At 49.8% G+C, this 11,366-nt stretch overlaps 2 protein-coding genes across 3 annotated transcripts; one reads left to right on the top strand and one right to left on the bottom strand.

Annotated features, from left to right (window-relative positions):
* The first annotated feature begins 7 nt into the window (after positions 1-7).
* On the top strand, positions 8-4,269 carry DOLK (dolichol kinase). 2 transcript variants are annotated; one of them, XM_050320024.1, is made up of 2 exons: positions 8-51; positions 1,614-4,269. In XM_050320024.1, the coding sequence occupies exon 2, from the start codon at positions 1,700-1,702 to the stop codon at positions 3,269-3,271; it is 1,572 nt and encodes a 523-aa protein (XP_050175981.1). In that variant the 5' UTR covers positions 8-51; positions 1,614-1,699; the 3' UTR covers positions 3,272-4,269. The 2 variants fall into 2 exon arrangements, with proteins under 2 accessions (XP_050175981.1, XP_050175982.1); XM_050320025.1 differs by lacking the exon at positions 8-51 and adding an exon at positions 576-1,390.
* Positions 4,270-5,462: 1,193 nt separating this feature from the next.
* On the bottom strand, positions 5,463-11,366 carry PHYHD1 (phytanoyl-CoA dioxygenase domain containing 1). The gene is made up of 11 exons (XM_050320026.1): positions 11,126-11,366; positions 10,202-10,360; positions 9,635-9,710; positions 9,453-9,500; positions 8,036-8,091; positions 7,790-7,852; positions 7,677-7,698; positions 7,205-7,333; positions 6,604-6,720; positions 6,331-6,457; positions 5,463-6,148 (listed from the first exon to the last, which is right to left on the bottom strand). Exons 1-11 carry the CDS (start codon positions 11,156-11,158, stop codon positions 6,070-6,072), a joined length of 909 nt encoding a protein of 302 aa, XP_050175983.1. The 5' UTR covers positions 11,159-11,366; the 3' UTR covers positions 5,463-6,069.

Raw genomic sequence — 11,366 nt, 5'->3', positions numbered from 1 at the left:
GCCGGTGGGTCATGTGACAGCGGCGGCGCCAAGATGGCGGCGTCCTGAGAGGTGGGTGCGCGCTCCGCTCCCGGGGCCGGCCGGGGGTGATCGGGGCTGGTCGGGGCGGGGCTCCGCGGGGGGAGCGGGGAGCGCCCGGGAGCGCCTCCGACACCTCCCGCGGGCGGCCGCGGCCGCTGATCCCTGCCGCAGGTTCCCCGGGGCGAAGGCTGGGTTGTGGGTGAGGCGGCTGGCGGGACGCGGGGAACAGAGCGGGCACAGAGGGGCTGCAGCGAGGCGAGGGACACCGCGCGTTCGGCAGCACGGCAGGGGGAAGCTTCCCTGCCCGGGGCAGCCTGGAGGCGGATCGCGAAACGGGCAGAAAACGCTCGGTGTGGCTCGAATCGGGATGCGACGGGTCCCGTTCCGTGACGAGGGAGCGGCAGCGCTGAGGAGCTTCGCGCTACCCGAGAGCTGCGGAGGAAGGAGCTGCTGCAGGCACGAGAAAATGAAATAATTCAGCAGTGAAACGCAGCGTGTTGCAGGTTCACGGGTCAGAGCTTTCCGAGCTGCTGTGTTAGAGCAGAGACTTCACAGAGGGTGGAATTCTTGTCTTGCAGCCAGGCTGGGGGTCGCTGTCTTGTCCCGTTATCGATACAAGAGCTGGGCTGCAACCTCAGCGTTGCCAGGCTGAGGGGCAGGACTCCCAGCCTTTGGCAGGTGGATTTACTCTGCCTCTTCTCAAATAAGCCTTAAGCTTCCCCCTCTTCAGTACAGCAGAGTGGGACCCCAAAATCATCATTAGTTATGGGTACATATCGACCAGACTTGGGGTTTTTTAACTGCATGATTAATTCTTCTCTTGTTTCAACACGACTTGTGATGGCAAAAGCTCACCCAGGGCCTGATCAAGCTGTGTAGCAACAGTGCATGGAATGAAGTTTGGCAATCAAGTATTTCAGGCTGCATGAACAAGGATGCCAAAAACAACCTATTAATAATTAGGAGTTTTCAGTACAAATTCATAAATAACTAAACCTCGCAGACACACACACAGTGGGAGGGAGCTTGATGGTACAAACTGGAATATTCCTCAGTGATATTGGTACTGAGATCTCTGTCAGCTTCAGGGGCTGGTGACACCACTCAACACTGAGTGAAAACCCAGACCAGAACGTGGAGAAAACTTCTCGGGGAGCTGGTGTAGATTTGGCAATGAGACCTGGGGAGCAGAATTTAATGAGAGTTTGCTGCTGGGCCAGAAAGGATGGGGCAATGCAGTGCCTTAGTTGGGACACACACAACTGTATCAGCCAACAGAAATACAGAAACTGAGACCTTCAAAGGTCCCAAAAGGGGGGCCAGAATAATGGCAGAGTGGGGGGTTCTGCCTCAGAAAACAGGAATTAAGGTACTGACAGGAGAAGAGGATGTGCAAAAGCTTTAACCTTTCCTGGGAGCTGCTCTAAAGGTGAAGCTGCTCTAAAAGTGAAGCTGCTCTAAAAGTGAAGCTGCTCTAAAAGTGAAGCTGCTCTAAAAGTGAAGCTGCTCTTAAAGTGAAGCTGCTCTTAAAGTGAAGCTGCTCTTAAAGTGAAGCTGCTCTAGCTGTTTGCTCTTTCTTTTCTCTTCAACAGGAATTGCAGTAGCATGGAAGGGAATTCTTCCTAACGGACACCTGAGCACCTCAGGACTCCCGGGAGAGCTCCTGAAAGCTGGAGCCATGCTGAGCAAGCCGGTGCTGGTGGAGTCCCTGGTGGTGTTTGCCATCGTGCTGGCGGTGCACGGCGTGGTGTGGGACCGCTTCTCCTGGTGCGCCCTGGCCTTGGCCCTGCAGGCCTTCTACGTGCAGTTCAAGTGGGACCGGCTGCTCCAAGGTGGGGGGGCCGTGTTCCAGTTCCGGGGGGCGGCCAACAGCGGGCTCCTGCCCGCCAGCATGGTCATCCCCCTGCTGGGGATCGTCATGAAGGAGCGCTGCCGCGCCGCCGGCATCGTCTACTTCGAGCGCCTCGGGGTGGTGGTGGCCTCGGCGGGGATGCTGCTCGCGCTCTTCCTGTCGGTGCTGGCCGTCGGCATCACCAAGCCCGTGCCAACCAACACCTGCATCCTGACCGGCATGGCCGGCAGCGTCATCGTCTACACCATGAAGCACTCCCTGGCTGTCTCAGAAGTCATAGAGGTCCTGGAAGTGCTGCTCATCTTTGTCTACCTCAGTATGATCCTGCTGTACTTGCTGCCCCGCTGCTTCACTCCCGGGGAAGCGCTGCTGGTCCTCGGAGGCGTGAGTTTTGTCCTCAACCGGCTCATTAAACGCTCACTGAACGTAGTCGAGGGCAAAGGGGATCCCATTGACTTCTTCCTTCTGGTGGCAGTTGTCGGAGTCGTTCTCCTCGGTCTTTTTTTCACCGTGCTCTTCCTTTTCATGGATTCGGGCACGTGGATCTCCTCCATGTTCTTCCACATGATGACAGCGGTGCTGGGCTTAGGGGTCATCATGCCTTGGCTGTACAGACTCATCCACATGAACCCTCTGCTCTGGCTGCTGCAGTTTCTGTTTCAGACACAGACAAGACTTTACCTTCTCGTGTACTGGACCCTCTTGGCTGCCTCAGCCTGCGGGGTGGTTTTCTACCAGAACGCAAAGAGATCGTCTGAATCCAAAAAGCACCAGGCCTCCACTATCACCAGGAAGTATTTCCACTTCATTGTTGTAGCCACTTACGTCCCCGGCCTCATTTACGACCGGCAGCTGCTCTATGTTGCTGCAGTGCTGTGCCTGGCAGTGTTCATCTTCCTGGAATACGTCCGGTACTTCAGGATCAAACCCTTCGGCCAAACCCTCAGGCATTTGCTGTCTCTCTTCTTGGATGAAAGGGACAGTGGCCCCCTAATCTTGACTCACATTTATCTCCTCCTCGGCATGTCCCTGCCGGTGTGGTTGTTCCCCAGACCCTGTGCTCCCAAAGGCACCTTGTCTGGGGCAGGGGCGCTGGTGCCCTACTCGGGGGTGTTGGCAGTGGGGGTAGGAGACACCATTGCCTCTGTTTTTGGCAGCACGATGGGGGAGATCAAATGGCCAGGGACAAAGAAGACCTTAGAAGGGACAATGACAGCTATTTTCGCTCAGATCATCGCCGTGGCCCTGATCCTGATCTTTGACAGCAGCGTGAATCTGAACTCCAGCTATGCCTGGATTCTGGCATCTGTGAGTTTGGTTTCCCTGCTGGAAGCTTACACCACCCAAATTGACAACCTGCTGCTGCCTCTCTACCTCCAGATCATGTTCATGGCGTAGAAGCCCTTCCAGGAACAGAGGTTTCTCCCTTCCTAGAGAAAAGTGGTACTAGGAAATGCACTGTAATGACCTAAACACTACTTTTGGTACGGCAGAGAAATCTGTTAAAAATCACAAATGAGACTTGTTTAAAATAAAGGGTTTGGTTTGGTCTTGTTTTCCCCCCTGCTGAAAACAGCCCGAGTTAGGTTCTCACAGCAACAAACAGGACTGATAAAAAACAGCCTGTGTTTAATAATCCAATTACCAAAGTTTTTTCTGGGGGCCAAGAGGAAGAAGAGGTAAGTCAATTAAAGGGGAAAAAAATAAATCAGCAGATCTCTCAGATGTTGCCACCTGTGTATTGTACCTTGTTTTCTGTACTGAGTCCTGCATCTTGTATTAGTGACCCTGGGAACTCCCATTTCTGCATGAGCACCATGGAAAGCATGTTTGGTAACAAGGGGGGGCACTCAGAGCAGGTACAAAAGTGCAGATGAGTCCAGTCCATCTGCAAGAACCACAAACACACAACTCCAAACTCAGCACACATCCATGGTGTGGGGGGGAAGCTTTGGGAATGTCAGACACTGCTCATTCCAAGCCCTGCTAATACCAGCAGTACATTTTTAGCCCTGAAGTTGTACTCAACGAGAAGAATGCTTTATCTTTCCCAAGATTTTAATCTCTAAATCCATTTGGAATGAATATAGGGGGGGGGGAATTAAGCAAAGTCACAGCTAAAACTAATTACACGTTAATTCTGAAAGCAGAAAAATCTGTTCAAGTCAATAAAATTTTCTACTACTATTGCACTTTTCTACTTTTCACGTTTCTTTTTCAGCCAGATGTTTAATTAAATAATTTATAGAAATCCTTCTATCAACAAATTGAGTGGAGCCATTGAATTCTGCCCACTTAATCACAATTACAACTACTACTTTGTGGCAAAAAAAACCCTTATTTTTATGTATGAAACACTTCTGCACTGACAGTCTCTTCTCACTATCAGGTTAACTTCTGACCCCTTTTTAATTCACTTTTGGGAACAGTTTTGGAGGGGGTGTCTAAAGTGCTTCCCACAACACTGTCCTGCTGAGACTCTGTCTTGGGCTGAGAGTGAGACCCAGGGGTGGGTGAAACCAATCTCTGGCTCAGCAGAACTGGCTCCACAATCCAAGAGTTGTGTTTGTGTCCCTGCAACGAGCCAGGACTGAGAGGCAGCACTGCCCAATTCACCCCCTGCCTGGGAAGGGCTCCTGGGATTTGGTGCTGCTTTTCCTGAGGAGGCCAAAGTTGGCCAGAGCCAGTTAATAAGGAAATCCATTGTCAGCTGTTCTCTGTAGGAAACCAAACTCAGTAACTGGGCTGAGCTGAGTCTCCTTCGCTTTCTGGCAGGAAATCCTGCCAATCAATCCAGATTTTTGCTTTGCACGTTGCAGGTTGTGGTGCAATAGAACCAGAGGACAAACCATCCCTTCTCAGCTGAATTCAAAATTATTTTAACTCCTCTCATGGAAAGACACAGGCAAAGCCTTCACCACTGATGGAATAAAACAGCACCACAGGGAAGGAAAGTCACTTCTTTCCACCCTGCTCCCAGCTTTCAAACAAACTGTAGCACAGGCAGTTTCTGAATGCAGAAACTTTGCATTCAGTGGTGCTGCTGTTGTCATTACCCAGCTCCCCAGTTCCTGCCCCAGCCACCTGAGTTGTTCCTCTGGGAGGAATTCTTTGCTGGATTCAACCTACTCTGCTTTGCCCAAAGGGGTGAAAAGGAAACTTTTTCCCTTAAAGAAACGAAATTCACCTCAAACAAAAGCCAGAGGTGAGCAATATCCATTTGAAAGGGATGAGTCAGTAAGAACTGGGCTCACTCTGTCACAGCTCTGATGTTAACTCTGATGTAATTCATGCCTTGGTGACATCAGGCCCATATCTCAGGGCTGCCACTGCATCAGGGCTGATGAAATTCCACCTACACAGCTTCTGTTCAGTTCAGGACACAGGCTCGAGCTTGCCTTGGATGTGACCTGTGTTTCCAAACATTCCTTGCTGTTGCTTGGTTTGGCTTTGGTGAGGTTTCAGGGGTAGAAATTGTTCTTGTGGATACTGAGAGTTCAAACTGCTCATCAGACAACTTGGTGCTGGCCCCATCTGCTGGGAGGTCACACTGTGTCTTCCTCAAAGAAAAGATGATGGAGATGAAAAGGAGAATTTCTATTCTTTTATTAAGTGCAAGGAGTTTGATTGAGGTTCTTTGCTCCCATCATTTCAACATGGATCTTTAAGAACTGTCATATTTTTTTAATTACCACACCCAGGGATCAAACACTCAACAACCACAGTTTGCTGGGAATGCTTAGAAGATTGATTATTAAAAAAGCAGAGTTCCTGGTTCATCTTGCCCACAAGAGGGTTGGTTTTAAATCACTGTTACTCCAACAACAGGAGGGTGAAAGTCAGCCTTCTTCCCATGACACGTTCACCTGCACTGCTGGAATCAACACAGCCAAGAAATGCACCTGAGCTCTTAAACTGGGGAAAACACCAAGAATCTGCAAGGAGAAATACTTCTTAACTGGTCCCAGTCAAGGTGCCATGGTCTTTACTGGTCTGTTCTCAAGACTGAAGAGGTTTCCCTACTGAAAGGCCTGGGTGGCTCCTCTCCCCCTGCAGGGCTCCTGCTGCAGCAGAAGGTTCTGGCTCCTGCAGGGCTGGGACAAAGGTCCCTGTTCCGAGGATAAATTAACCCTGAGAGCTGCCACAAGGGAAGGGTGTGTTTAAGGGGAAGGTGAAGGAACAATCAGGAATATTGATCAGCTATCGACTCCAGAGCCAGTCACCGACTTCAGGTGTAGAGCGGACGGAAAGGGCAGCTCAGGAGTTGGCTGGAGCCTGGGAAGGAAAGAAGGAAGGAAGGGAGAGAGAAAACCCAAACTTCAGAGGCTGGTCCGGTTCTGCAGGTACAGAATCAGTGCTAAGTAGGGCACTGCCAACAAACTGTGACAGGCAAGCCCCCCCGTGACAGCTCCTCCTGGCTGCAGGTTCCTCAGGTGCCCGTGAGGACCAGACCTTACCAGTTCTCCTGGCTCCAGGTGGTGCCCTCGGCCTCCATCACGTGGAAGGTGAAGGCGTGGCGAGAGGACCCCGAGCTGTTCAGCTCACTCTTATGGACAACTTCCCCGTGGATGAGGATGAGCCCACCTGTGGGGAAGAAACCCCTGTGCTGCTGGTTTTGTGGTTTTTTCCAAATGGTGAGTTCCAGCTTTCTAGGGGAAGGGTTAAATACAATTTTTAGCTCCCTTGTGTTTTCTTGGGCTGTCAAGTGACACATTGGGGGCTGTCTGTACCTTTTTTTATGGGCAGAGGGATGAACTGACTGTCATCATAGGCTGGCTCTGACCCTACAAACTCCACACATGTTGAGGCTCCTGAAGGTGCACGAACCATCCTCCGGGTAATTCCATCTGCAAACCCACAAACACACAACAATTAAACACCTAACTAGGTTGTGCACAGCAGAGGGACAACATCTGTGATTTATCAGACTTTGTTATTGCTATATTCAATTTGTCCTTAGGAATCTGGGTGGGGTCTTTTTCATTGAGCCAATATTTAGGATTTTCCAGCTGTGGCAGAAAACAGATAAACAACTGCCTTTTGTTTGCCTTTCTGGCCCCTTCTGTGCATTGCAACAGACCTTTTTGGACACAAACAGTCCCAGGCTTCTGCAAAGCCAACCTTTGGTCCATTTATCCTTTCTGTAAGAGCACAAATCACAATCCAAGTGCAGCTGACTCCAGGATTTGAGGGATGAGTGCCTCCAAATCAGAAGAGCACTATTGACTGGGGGAACGTTTAGGTGTTTTAGCAGTAATTTAAAGCTGCTCAGTGTGCTGAAAACAGAAGTGGTAACCCAGTAGTGGTCACACACACACACACAACTCTTACTGGTGTGAGAGCCAGGGATGAACCACAGGCAGCCATTCTCCTGTGTGGCATCTTCCAGGGCAATCCAGAAGCCCAGGATCCTGCCCAGGGGCTCCGTGTGCAGGAAGGTGGCGTCCTGGTGAGGTGTCACTGCAAGGAGAGAGGGTTGTTGCAGGTCTTTTAACCCCTGAGGAATTCAGTTCAACCAGAAGGACTCCAGGCTTGCACCTCCCTGGCTCAGTGTCCTCCCCTGCCCAGCCATCTGAATTAAATCTCGCAGTAAAACACCACCTTTCAGGCTCCTGCAAAGTGTAACAGCAGCTCTTGGCTCGAGCTGCACACGATGCAGAAACACTTCTGAAAAACGTGGGCTTTTAAAATAATTTTAAGGAGGTTTGGACCACCAAACTCACAGCCTTTTTTTTCCTGGTAATATTCCTTCCCTAAAAGGAGCATTCCCTGCAGAGTGATGTAGAGATAATAAAAGTCTCACCTTCACCACCAATGCCAGGTTGCTGCAAGGAAAGAAAGGTGATGTGTGAAGAGATTCAGAGCTTCCCACCTAACAGGGTCTTATTCCTTGAGTGACAACTTGAACCACTGTACCTTGAAGATATACATGCTTTGCACAACCACTGGTCTCTCCAGGCCTAGTTTTCTTCCCAGTTCCTGCAAGAGAACTTTCCAAGGTTTATGTTTGCAGTTTTCTGCACACTATAAAACATTATTCTGTGAAGATACTTAAATTTCCTTTCACTGACTATCACTGGGAGTCTAGAAAATTTAAGATTAACTACTCCATAAGGTATTTATTTTTCCCCCAGACCATTCTAGGAAGCAGTGACAGCTCACCTGCACCTTGGAGGAGTGGGTGATTTGCTTGAAGACAGGATCGTGAGCATGTAAAGCTGAGGGGAACAAAAAGGCTCAGACTGAAGCTTTCCTGAACAGAAGGGAATTTGGCAGCTCTCAGGACGAGCTGCAGAGGCCACAGCCAAGCAGGGTAAATTGCAGCCAGAAACTTTCACCCCTCCCAGGATGGACAGACATGGGTTATCACACCTAAGGTGACAGGACACTCGTGGGTTGTACAATCACACAATCAGCATTAGAGATCATAAATATAATCACAAACTGTAGATAAATAAAAAAACAGTGCATAACAGAGGGAAAAAAAAAAAAAAAGAAAGAGTGTTACGTGATTATATTTTGCAAGTGACAACCACTATACATGACCCCAAGGCACATGGGTGAACACACCCCTTAAAAACACAGTTCTTAAGACCTACCAGAAGAGTAAGTACTACAAAACCAAGTTACAGTTTATTTTTGATGCCCTTCAGAGAGCCACAGCCTGCAGGTCAGAGCTGTTTGTGCAGACATTGCTATGCCCCAGCTCTGACAAACCCATAAAGCCAGGACTTGGGAGTTGTGCCTCCAGCTCCTTGTGATCACTGAGCTCACTGCCACAGCCAGAGCTGCTCCTGAGCAAGGGATGAGGGTGGACTTGACCAAAAGGAGTAATCACAGAAAATCAAGTCTAGAGAAGCCTTTTGAATGGCTAAGTTGCAGAGTCAGCAGGAATCTACAGTTGGTTTTGCTTCCCCTGGGGAAAAGCTGAAGTGTAAGAGAATGGCAGGCCTGGGAAGGGGGGAGTGTTTTTCTGAGAAAACCTCAGAACAAGAACTCTCAGTACTGTTTAGAGCCTGTCCAAGTTTAGTGAAGTTTAATTTGAACAAAGTTCACGTGTTTGCAGACTCAGTGAATGCTGCTCTCATTTTCCATGTGTTGTTTGAAAACAAAAGGCATCAAAAGCAAGTCCAGTAGCTGGGAGAGAGGAAATAGGTCAGACTGAGGCCAGTAAGGGTAAAGAAAACATGCTGGTGACACCAGAGGAGGGAGGCTCAGCTTTGGCATTGGTAACCCAGCACCAGGCTGGGCACAGAAGGCACAGTTTGATCTGCACCAAATGTGACCATTCTGGGGTGGTAAATTTGTCAGAGCAAATCTCTTACATAAAAAGCCAAGGGCTGAAGTCCAGCCTTTCCCATGTCAGTGACTCTGAGCTATGCATGGCTGAAAAACCTCCAGAAGGGCTCTTTGAAAAGGATTGGAACAGAAGATTAAGTCCCCTGTGAGGGCAGAGAGTGAGGGGCAGCATGGAGAGAACTGCAGAGTTATTTACAGAGAGCAGGTCTGGATAAACCCTCGTGGCTGAAAACCACAGCCCTTTTGTCCACTCCCTTCCAAACCCAAACCTTTAACATACCATGGCCAATCTTGCTGATGGACTTCTCCTTTGGAATTAGGAAGTTCCCTATGAAAAAAGGGACAAAAGAGAATTTAATGTTTGCAAAGCAGGAATCATCCCTTGAGCTGGAAATTGGCCCCTGACCCCTCACTCAGCCTTTTCTCATCTCTTCCCTGTGGCAAACTCAGGCCAGGGCTTACCTTTCTTGTCCAAAACACCCTTCTCAAAGAAGAATCTAATCTTGTCTCCACTGGTTAGGAAATAATCTGAGCTCCCCTGCCAAGGATAAGAGCCCAGTGAAGAGAGCATCCTCACAAAAACATAAATTAACCTTCAATCAAAGCATTAACACTCACCTGCATCTTTTTTCCCCACCAAGATGCAGCATAAACAAAACACAGTGAAAAAAATCACTCACAAAGAGACTTTTACAACACTAAATGTATTTGTGCTGATTAGAGCTTTACAAGAACCTCTCACACAGAGGGTGCCCTTGCTTTTCTTTTGCTGTCTGCCTGGAAAATAACCATTTTTTTTGCCTGCAGAACAAGTACAAAGTGATCTGTGAGAGCTCCTTGTGGCTACCGGGGGCTGAAAGTCACAAATCCTTCCCTTCACCCTCTGATAAAACCCCACCAAACACCAGCAGAAAGCTGGAGAGCAAAGTCCTCTCACGGTGTTCAGTTAAAAGAAGAGTCCCATTCCCTGAGCAGCGATGTCCCTTGTCCCTTCCTCCTCCCAGTGCTCCAGCCCTGCCTTCCCGGTACCTGTGCCTGCAGCTGCTCCTCCTCCCTGGTGGAGAACTCGGTGCGGCAGTGCGGGGGCACTTCCATCCCCTCGATGATTCCCTGGATGCGGCTCCTCATGCCGTCACACTCCTCCGTGCTGAAAAAGCGCTCCAGGGCGAGGAAGCCATCCCTGTGGAACTGGGAGAGACGGGGTGGCTGCTCCCCTGCACAGCCCCCGGGGGAAGCAGCTCAAGGCAGGAGAAAACAGTTCGATTTGCAGGGTGAAAATCATCCAGCCCTCAGCCCTGCAGCTGGACAAACTGCTTTTAACGTTGCACGTTACGACATGCTCTTTATCTTTTCTTTCTCTTGTAAAAGAGGCTCATTACCAGGCTGAGACTCCAAACAGTTAAGAACTCCCTCAACCCCTCAGTCCCCAAAGCAGAGATCTCACCCTTTGTGGTTTAAGGATAATTTATCTAAGATTAAATGACCAAGCCTGCTAACACAAACAGAGCAGTCATTCCTGCGTGCCAAATCAGGATGAGATTCCTTTACAAGTTGGAAGGCGTTGTTTTCTTTCAGGAAAAAAAAAAATCCCTGGGTGATTTCTCACGGTTGACTACACAATCCCTCAGAAAAATGAAGTGAACTCTGTTGGCACTACAGTTTCTTTATATAGAATATCCCTGGAGATTATCCTTTGCCAGGCAGATTTCGAGTTCAGGGCTGAGAGCTGAGCAGCCCAGCCAGAGGGGGCACGGGAGAAATTCCTCCAAGAGCTCTGCGGGACAAGCTGCCCTCTGGAAGAGTTTGTCAGCACGACACTCACACACTCAAAATTAACATAATACGAGAAGCTGGGGGGGGATATGAAGTGTTTGTAAAGCGGATTCCAGGGTCAGGTTAACCAGCAGTGACTGTTCCAAGCAGTGTCACTGCATAGGGAGAGCAGCTCCTTACCTTGTGGATCTGATCCTGGCTCACCGAGGCCATCGGGACAGAAGCTCCGCAGACCCCACCAGCTCCACGGTGCCAGCCGGGCTCTGCAGGGCTGATTCTCCGCCTCTCCACGTGATCCCTGTCCCAGCATGTGATAAAAACCAGCGCTGAACACCCGCAACTCCTGCCCGGCCAGCGGAGCTGCCGCTCCGGGAATTGTGTCCCCGTTCCTGGTGGCTCTTTGTTCCTGGCAGAAGCTGCA

This window comes from Myiozetetes cayanensis, unplaced genomic scaffold (genome assembly GCF_022539395.1).
Source record: "Myiozetetes cayanensis isolate MyiCay16 unplaced genomic scaffold, myiCay2020 scf23, whole genome shotgun sequence".
Classification (NCBI taxonomy): domain Eukaryota; kingdom Metazoa; phylum Chordata; class Aves; order Passeriformes; family Tyrannidae; genus Myiozetetes; species Myiozetetes cayanensis.
Note: the sequence above shows the minus strand (reverse complement) of the source record. Positions and strands in the feature narration are given on the sequence as shown.

What these genes read in the sequence shown, in the direction of transcription:
- DOLK (XM_050320024.1), top strand. Translation starts at nt 1,700, where the DNA reads ATGCTGAGCAAGCCGGTGCTGGTGGAGTCCCTGGTGGTGTTTGCCATC.
- PHYHD1 (XM_050320026.1), bottom strand. Translation starts at nt 11,158, where the DNA reads ATGGCCTCGGTGAGCCAGGATCAGATCCACAAG. An exon ending in CATCAGCAAGATTGGCCATG is followed by an intron (nt 8,092 to 9,452) that starts GTATGTTAAAGG and finishes TGTTCCCCTCAG; the next exon opens with CTTTACATGCTCACGATCCT. An exon ending in AAAGCATGTATATCTTCAAG is followed by an intron (nt 7,699 to 7,789) that starts GTACAGTGGTTC and finishes CTTTCCTTGCAG; the next exon opens with CAACCTGGCATTGGTGGTGA.